Genomic DNA, 9,786 nt, shown 5'->3' on the forward strand with positions numbered 1-9,786 from the left:
GCAGCTGCTAAATCCCAAGAAACCTGATAGAAGCTACTAATGATGGTTATTATATGCTTTTTACAAGCTAAATTACATTTCACTTCAGTGGAGTATCCTCGGATTCAGTAACATTGCGTCCACTGAACACTGCATCAGTGTATTACACATATTTTTGGAAAGGTATTATTATTATTGTTACTGGAAAGGTAGTACTGTATCACATACTCCTAGTATGTAAGAAAATACCCTACTAACCATGCAACACACCGCAGTTCCCTTGTCTGGGTTAAAAATTTAGAATGGAAGTGGAATATATAGTTATTTCTTCCTAAACATCATAACATATTACAATAACATCATGTAGGTTTGAGGGGGTAATCTAAATTGTGAATGGCTTGACCCATTGTGTTGATATGAGGAACTAGATGTCACATTTGATAGATTGTTAATTTCATAGAAGATTTGCTTCAATGTCCTGCTTCACAAGTTAAAGATCCAAAGGGTCAATAAATGGTTGCAAATAGAGAGGGCAACTACTCCAATATTAAAACCAAGTTCAGAGCTTTGTCCTTGCAAATAATTCAAAACTATGCATTTTTCTCAGTATATGCAATATAAAAATACTGAAGACACTCTTTTACAGAAATTGCAGAGTGGTATAAATTACAATACAACTACTTTACTTCTTTTCTAACGCTAAGGTTAGCACCACTAGGCATGTCTCTTGGTGAAGAAAAAATGCGATGAGAAAAATGCATGATGTTGTCTCACATGTTACATTTGCATTCAATAGCATCTGAAATTGTAGAACTTTTGCTTCACACGAATGGTAAATTTATTGAACAAATGTGCTTTTGGTATGTCTGAATTCTGAAACTATCAAGAATCATTTCCCCAGCAGTGTTACAGACACCTCATTGTACGATTCAAGCAAAATGCATTCTAAACACTGAGGCAATTCCAACTCAGACTCTTTTAACTGGAACAGACTTTACAGTCATCCCTGATATACCACTATGTTGTTCTGAGGTAAACCATCCACATAATTGCTGTTTTGTTATTCCGTACTATTAATACAACAGCCTACATATAACGGACACTTTTATGTTAAGAGCACCGCATCTGAGGCTAATAAGACACTATTTCATCTTAACATTTGCACGGTGGAACACACACTTATGCAGAGAGGAACAGCGATGAACACATAGTCATCAGGATTGTGGTCAAAACTGTGCTTGGAATGTATAAACTCACCATTAACCAGATAGCGCGATAGACAATCAAGGCCACAGTGTGACCACCGATACAATATGACGATCCTTGCCCTCATCGAACGGCAGGTAGACATATGAGCTTGCAAATTCATTGTAGATCTCTCCGGTGAGCTCCCCATGGATTGCACGGCAGTGCATATACAATACCACGTTGATCACGATTCCATAAAGCATCATTGCGGCCAACACTGCCGTTCCAACCATGGCCTTGACCACAACCGGCGCCATGCCAGCCCAACCGGTGGCAGCATCATATGTCTCCATGGCCACCCCACTGAAACCCCAGAGTACTACCCCAATGCCTGCGGCAAAGACCAAGAACGCGGAGAGCGCCGCCAGGCGTGCGCCGGAGAGCAGCCGGCAGCTCTGGCGGAGCGGGGAGGGCCCAGCAGTGGACTCCACGATGGCTGCGGCGCCGGCGAGGGACCAGAAGGGGACTAAGAGGGCGACGCCGAGAAGAGCAATACCTGTGCTGATTTCAGCGGGCAGTGGGAGCAGGGGGATAAGCAGAAGAGGTGAGGCCGGGAGAGCTGTGAGGAGGAGGCGGAGAACGGAGGCGGGCACGGAGCGGAGCGAGGCGAGGAGCTTGACGGGGCGGCCGAAGAACCCGGCGTGCGCGCTGGCGGCGACGGCGGCGAAGGCGGCGAGGTAAAGAAGCGCCGCCACGAGAGCGAGAAGCAGGAGGGGGGTGCTCCAAGAATCTTGCGGGGATCGGAGGGAGACGGAAGGGGAGGCGCCGGGGAAGGGCGCGGGGAGGGAGAGGAGGAGGAGGGAGAGCGGCAGCAGGAGGAGGCAGGAGAGGGCGAGGAAGTGGCGTGAGTGGGCGGAGACGAGGCGGAGGGTGGCACCGGCCGCGCCGGCGATGAGGTCAGGCCAAGGGAGAGAGGGCAACGGCGAATCGGAGGAGAAGGGCAAGAGCACCGGCCCAGACGGCGGCGGCGAGGGGGGCGGCGGGAAAGAGTCCATTGGTGGAGTGGGTAGGTGGACGTGGGGATGGGGATGGAGAGGAGACGTGCAGAAGAAAGAGACCGAGGGAGAGTGACGGGGGCTGCTTGACTTGTCGATTGGTTCGGCCCTATAAAATGGGAGGCCCTAGGAGCACACGTTTTGGGCCGGCCCAATACTGATTTTATTTCGATTACAACAATCGCGTTCTTTTTTCCGTTCTGGGCTTTGGTGCTGTTCGGGTTTTTTTTTGTTTGATGAATCCAGTTTTTTCCGTTCCTTCTCTGTTTTGTGTTTATTTTACTAGCACAAATGCCCGTATATTGCAGCGGGAGAAGAACAAAACCATACTTCCTGAACCCAATAGCTCAAGACCCTTCCCCCTCCTCCTCCTCCCACGACCGACTACCACACATGATGACATCAGTAAACTCTTTGAAATCTTGCACACTGCCACATGATAAACACACATAAACAGATGTGTTGTGCAAAAACATAACCGTGAAAGGAATTCGTAAGTGTACTGTAGGTGTGTGCAATTTAAATGACAGAAATATCTACCTGGTCGCGAGTATCTTTTCACGGATTTTTTGACGTTGCTTAGTGATGCTCCAGAAATATCGCACTATAATAAAAATAGTAAAGGCTTAGTCACTATGGAGGCAACAAAGATTTTCATGAACCAGTGTTGGCTAGGATTAGGGACTGGGTAGCATAGCGCTATTTGTGTCCAATGATATTAGAAGCATTTTTTGCGGGGCAATGATATTAGAAGCATTGTACAAAGATCCTCCATCAGTGCGGAGTTTGTGTTACACACAACAGAGAGTCCAATTGCTTGTGCTTTGGTGACCAAAATTATTTTTATTAGGAGTACTTTAAGAGTTTGTGACGGGCGCTAGAGTGTCAAGCAGAAAAATAAGAGCAAATGTTTTGTTCTCAGAAAAATATTGTACATGACCAACATAGAATGAGTCTTGTTTATTATAATTTAGACATAGTATTTTTTTGCGCATGTTAAACAACCCCAACATAATTTGCTTTTGAGTTATAATTTGACGTAAATTCAGATATAAAAAGTAGTTCAACTTGTCTGATGCATGCACGGAGACGTTTAGTGCCATTATATCCCATTTGGAGACCCTATCTTTCCTTTTTTTTAGTTTTATATATTTTCCTTCCTTACCTTATTTATGGGACACTTTCCATTTTTTTCTTTGCCTAGAGATGAAATACCGGCCCTCTTTCTTTCCTTATTCTACCATCAACCCGTCCTCTTTCCTTCTTTATTTTTCTCCCTCTTTCTTTCCTTATTCTGCCATCAACCCGCCCTCTTTCCTTCTTTATTTTCCTCCCTTTTCTTCCTTATTCTGTCATGAAATCCCTCTTCTTTCCTTCTTTGTTTTTCCCTCTTTCCTTCCTTATTATGAAAAGACTTATTTCCTTCTTTATTGGTTCTTGAGATAGCTCCTTGATACCGAGAAGATTCGAAGATGTATATCTCTACTCCTAATGGATGAGTTGGTGAATCGTCTCTGCGGTTTATTTTCGCTGGTTTTTTTCGTCTCTCCTCCCACCACCCCTCCCATCCTGGTCCGCGGTTTATTTTCGCTGGGTTTTTTTCGTCTCTCCTCCCACCACCCCTCCCACCCTGGTCCATCGGTTTATTTTTCTCTCCACTTTTTATTACAACCAGAACTTTCCTAACGTATAACAAATCACGGATCTAACTTCCTTAAATTATGAAAATCAATCGATTCCTTTTATTGGTTCAATTTGTCTTAGGAAACAAATAACAGATTTTCAGGAAACAAATAACACATTTTAATCTAACTTCCTTAAATTATGCAAATCAATTGATTCCTTTTGTTGGTTCAATTTATCTTAGGAAACAAATAACAGATTTTCAGGAAACAAATAATACATTTTAATCTAAATTTTCTAACTTATCTAAATCAATCGATTTCTCTTATTAGTGATAAATACCTCCACCACAGCCAGGTGACACCGCCCCAAACCTCCTGCCTCTCCACACCTTCTCCGCCACCTCCTTCTCGTACTCCATTAACAATCCCTCCGCCACATTTGTCCACGGCGGTGTCGAGGCATGGCGCAGCAGCGTACCAGCGGTAGAGCAGCCATGGCAGCAGGAAGCAACACGCAGCAGGCGAGGCGAGCGGCCGACGGTGGAGGGCAGAGATGCGACCGGCGTGGCTGAGGGGGCGGCCGGCAGGAGATGGCCACGACTGGAGGCGGCGCGAGGCAGGAGCGTGATAGCGGGTGATACGTCCATTTTGCGTCATGTTTTTATGTTAATATTTATTGCATTATGGGCTGTTATTTCACGTTATGTCACAATACTTATGGCTATTCTCTCTTATTTTACAAGGTTTACCATGAAGAGGGGGAATGCCGGCAGCTGGAATTCTGGCTGAAAAAGGAGTAAATATTGGAGACCTATTCTGCGCAACTCCAAAAGTCCTGAAACTCCACGGAATATCTTAAAATAAATAAAGAAAAATCATCGCCAAAGATGAAGGCCAGGGGGCCCACACCCTGCTCACGAGGGTGGGGGGCGCGCCCCTCCCCCTAGGCGCGCCCCCTACCTCGTGGGCCCCCTGGTGGCTCTCCGACGCCCATCTTCTCCTATATGAAGTCTTTCGATGAGAAGAAAAATCATAAGCAACCTTTTGGGACGAGACTCCGCCGCCACGAGGCGGAACCTTGGCGGAACCAATCTAGGGCTCCGGCAGAGCTGTTCTGCCGGGGACACTTCCCTCCGGGAGGGGGAAATCATCACCAACGCTCCTCTCATCGGGAGAGGGCAATCTCCATCAACATCTTCACCAGCACCATCTCATCTCCAAACCCTAGTTCATCTCTTGTATCCAATTCTTGTCTCTAAGTCCGGGATTGGTGCTAGTAGGTTGCTAGTAGTGTTGATTACTCCTTGTAGTTGATGCTAGTTGGTTTACTTGGTGGAAGATCATATGTTCAGATCCTTTATGCATACTATTACCCCTCTGATTATGAACATGAATATGCTTTGTGAGTAGTTATGTTTGTTCCTGAGGACACGGGAGAAGTCTTGCTATTAGTAGTCATGTGAATTTGGTATTCGTTCGATATTTTGATGAGATGTATGTTGTCTAACCTCTAGTGGTGTTATGTGAACGTCGACTACATAACACTTCACCATTATTTGGGCCTAGAGGAAGGCATTGGGAAGTAATAAGTAGATGATGGGTTGCTAGAGTGACAGAAGCTTAAACCCTAGTTTATGCGTTGCTTCGTAAGGGGCTGATTTGGATCCATATGTTTCATGCTATGGTTAGGTTTACCTAGAGGTTAATCATAAGTGGGATGCTTGTTCAAGTAAGAACAACACCCAAGCACCGGTCCACCCACATATCAAATTATCAAAGTACCGAACGCGAATCATATGAGCGTGATGAAAACTAGCTTGACGATATTCCCATGTGTCCTCGGGAGCTCTTTTCCTTATATAAGAATTTGTCTGGCTTGTCCTTTGCTACAAAAAGGATTGGGCCACCTTGCTGCACCTTATTTACTTTTGTTACTTGTTGCTCGTTACAATTTACCTTATCACAAAACTATCTGTTACCACTTATTTCCGTACTTGCAGAGAATACCTTGCTGAAAACCGCTTATCATTTTCTTCTGCTCCTCGTTGGGTTCGACACTCTTACTTATCGAAAGGACTACGATAGATCCCCTATACTTGTGGGTCATCAAGACTCTTTTCTGGCGCCGTTGCCGGGGAGTGTAGCGCCTTTGGTAAGGAAAAATTTATATAGTGTGCTGAAATTTTTTGTCACTTGTTACTATGGAAACTGAATCTCTGAGGGGCTTGTTCGGGGTATCTTCACCCCGTCCAGTAGAGGAAAGAGTTGCTCCTCAACCTACTGAACCTATTGAAAATGAAACTCCTTTTGCATTTCCTTCGGGTATTATGGAAAAACTGCTGGCTAATACTTTTACAGGAGATGGGACAAAGCATCCCGATGAGCATCTACGCTATTTGGATGATATTTGTGGATTATTTAAGCTTGCACGTATACCCGATGATGTTGTTAAGAAGAAGGCTTTCCCTTTATCTTTGGAGGGAGACGCATCGACATGGTATAGGCTATGTGATGATACGAGATCATGGAACTATAAAAGAATGAATTTCATCAAAAGTATTACCGTATGCATCTTGTTCGTCGTGATCGCAATAATATATATAATTTTTGGCCTCGCGAAGGAGAAAGCATCGCTCAAGCTTGGGGGAGGCTTAAATCAATGTTATATTCATGCCCCAATCATGAGCTCTCAAAATTGACAATTCTCCAGAATTTTTATGCTCGGCTTTCTGATAACAATCGCACCATGCTCGATACTTCTTGTGCTGGCTCTTTTATGATGAATTCTATTGAATTCAGATGGAAGTTATTGGATAGAATTAAACGCAACTCTGAAGATTGGGACCTCGACGAAGGTAAGGAGTCAGGTATGACACCTAAGTTTGATTGTGTTAAATATTTTATGGATACCGATATTTTCCGTAAGTTTAGCACTAAATATGGACTTGACTCTGAGATAGTAACTTCTTTCTGTGAATCTTTTGCTACTTATGTTGATCTCCCCAAGGAGAAGTGGTTTAATATCATCCTCCCATAGAAGTAAAAGTAGCTGCACCTATTAAAGTTGAAGAAAAGACCATCACTTATAATGATCCTATTGTTCCCACCTCTTATGTTGAGAAACCACCTTTCCCTGCTAGAGTAAAGGATCATGCTAAAGCTTCAACTGTTGTTCGTAAAAGCAATACTAGAACTTATACACCTCCTGAGCAAGTCAAAGTAGAACATAATATTGCTATTGTTAAAGATCTCTTGTCTGATAATATTGATGGGCATGTCATTGAATTCTCTGGTGAAACTGCTAGAATTGCCAACCCTGTGATAGAGATAAACATAGACCTGTGGTAGGCGTGCCTATTATTTCTGTTAAAATAGGAGATCATTGTTATCATGGCTTATGTGATATGGGTGCTAGTGCTAGTGTTATACCCATTGACTTATATAAAGAAATTATGCATGATATTGCACTTGCTGAGTTAGAAGATATTGATGTTACAATTAAACTTGCCAATAGAGATACTATATCTGCAATGGGAATTGTTAGAGATGTTGAAGTCTTGTGTGGGAAAACCAAATATCCCGCTGACTTTCTTGTTCTTGGTTCTCCACAAGATAGCTTTTGTCCCATTATTTTTGGTAGACCCTTCTTGAATACTGTTAATGCTACGATAGACTGCAAAAAGAATGTTGTTACTGTTGGCTTGGATGATATGGTTCATGAGTTTAATTTCTCTAAATTCAGTAAACAACATCGTGAGGAAGAATTGCCTAGTAAGGACGAAATTATTGGTCTTGCTTCTATTGCTGTACCTCCTAGTGATCCTTTAGAACACTATTTGCTAGACCATGGAAATGATATGTTTATGAATGAAAGGAAGGAAATAGATGAAATATTCTTTAAACAGGAACCTATTCTGAAACACAATTTGCCTGTTGAAATCCTAGGGGATCCTCCTCCACCCAAGGGTGATCCCGTTTTTGAGCTTAAACCGTTGCCTGATAATCTTAAGTATGCTTATCTTGATGAAAAGAAAATATATCCTGTTATTATTAGTGCTAACCTTTCAGAGCATGAAGAAGAAAGATTATTGAAAACTCTGAAGCAGCACCGTGCCGCTATTGGATATACTCTTGATGATCTTAAGGGCATTAGTCCCACTCTATGTCAGCATAAAATAAATTTGGAAGCGGATGCTAAACCAGTATGTGATCCTCAATGACGTTTGAATCCTAAAATGAAAGAAGTGGTAAGGAAGGAAATACTCAAGCTTCTGGAGGCAGGTATAATTTATCCCGTTGCTGATAGTCAGTGGGTAAGTCCTGTCCATTGTGTCCCTAAGAAGGGAGGTATTACTGTTGTCCCTAATGGTAAAGATGAATTGATTCCTCAAAGAATTATTACAGGTTATAGGATGGTAATTGATTTCCGCAAATTAAATAAAGCCACTAAGAAAGATCATTACCCCTTACCTTTTATTGATCAAATGCTAGAAAGATTATGCAAACATACACATTATTGCTTTCTAGATGGTTATTCTGGTTTCTCTCAAATACCTGTGTCGGCTAAAGATCAATCAAAGACTACTTTTACATGCCCTTTTGGTACTTTTGCTTATAGACGTATGCCTTTTGGTTTATGTAATGCACCTGCTACCTTTCAAAGATGCATGATGGCTATATTCTCTGATTTTTGTGAAAAGATTTGTGAGGTTTTCATGGACGACTTTTCTGTTTATGGTTCCTCTTTTGATGATTGCTTGAGCAATCTTGATCGAGTTTTGCAGAGATGTGAAGCAACTAATCTTGTCTTGAATTGGGAAAAGTTCCACTTTATGGTTAATGAAGGTATTGTCTTGGGGCACAAAGTTTCTGAAAGAGGTATTGAAGTTTATAAAGCCAAGGTTGACGCTATTGAAAAGATGCCATGTCCCAAGGACATCAAAGGTATAAGAAGTTTCCTTGGTCACACCGGATTTTATAGGAGGTTCATTAAGGACTTCTCAAAAATTTCTTGGCCTCTGACTAATTTATTACAAAAAGATGTACCATTTGTATTTGATGATGATTGTGTAGAAGCATTTGAAATACTTAAGAAAGCATTAGTCTCTGCACCTATTGTTCAGCCACCTGATTGGAATTTACCCTTTGAAATTATGTGTGATGCTAGTGATTATGCTGTAGGTGTTGTTCTAGGGCAAAGAGTTGATAAGAAATTAAATGTTATCCATTATGCTAGTAAGACTCTAGACAATGCTCAAAGAAATTATGCTACTACCGAAAAGGAACTTTTAGCGGTTGTGTTTGCTTGTGATAAATTCAGACCCTATATTGTTGATTCTAAAGTAACTATTCACACTGATCATGCTACTATTAAATATCTTATGGAAAATAAAGATGCTAAACCTAGACTTATTAGATGGGTTCTCTTGCTGCAAGAATTTGATTTGCATATTGTTGATAGAAAAGGAGCTGAGAACCCAGTTGCAGACAACTTATCTAGGTTAGAGAATGTTCTTGATGACCCACTACCTATTGATGATAGCTTTCCTGATGAACAATTAAATGTCATAAGCACTTCTCGTAGCACTCCATGGTATGCTGATTATGCTAATTATATTGTTGCTAAATTTATACCACCTAGCTTCACATACCAACAAAAGAAAAGGTTCTTTTATGATTTGAGACATTACTTTTGGGATGACCCACATCTTTATAAAGAAGGAGTAGATGGTGTTATTAGACGTTGTGTACCTGAGCATGAACAGGAACAGATCCTACGCAAGTGTCACTCCGAAGCTTATGGAGGACACCACGCTGGAGATAGAACTGCACATAAGGTATTAAAATCTGGTTTTTATTGGCCTACTCTCTTCAAGGATGCCCGTAAGTTTGTTTTATCTTGTGATGAATGTCAAAGAATTGGTAATATTAGTAGACAT

At 42.0% G+C, this 9,786-nt stretch overlaps 1 protein-coding gene across 2 annotated transcripts; it reads right to left on the reverse strand.

The window, feature by feature from the left end:
- Positions 1 to 254: 254 nt before the first annotated feature.
- Positions 255 to 2,320, reverse strand: LOC147960275 (uncharacterized). 2 transcript variants are annotated; one of them, XM_087537772.1, is made up of 2 exons: positions 1,237 to 2,320; positions 255 to 457 (listed from the first exon to the last, which is right to left on the reverse strand). In XM_087537772.1, the coding sequence occupies exon 1, from the start codon at positions 2,220 to 2,222 to the stop codon at positions 1,263 to 1,265; it is 960 nt and encodes a 319-aa protein (XP_087393898.1). In that variant the 5' UTR covers positions 2,223 to 2,320; the 3' UTR covers positions 255 to 457; positions 1,237 to 1,262. The 2 variants fall into 2 exon arrangements, with proteins under 2 accessions (XP_087393898.1, XP_087393899.1); XM_087537773.1 differs by having other exon boundaries at positions 255 to 460.
- Positions 2,321 to 9,786: the final 7,466 nt, after the last annotated feature.

This window comes from Triticum urartu, chromosome 7A (assembly GCF_056163025.1).
Source record: "Triticum urartu cultivar PI428250 chromosome 7A, HENAU_Tu73, whole genome shotgun sequence".
Classification (NCBI taxonomy): Eukaryota; Viridiplantae; Streptophyta; class Magnoliopsida; order Poales; family Poaceae; genus Triticum; species Triticum urartu.

Excerpts from the sequence above, each read along its gene's own strand:
- LOC147960275 (XM_087537772.1), bottom strand. The coding sequence starts at position 2,222 with ATGGACTCTTTCCCGCCGCCCCCCTCGCCGCCGCCGTCTGGGCCGGTG.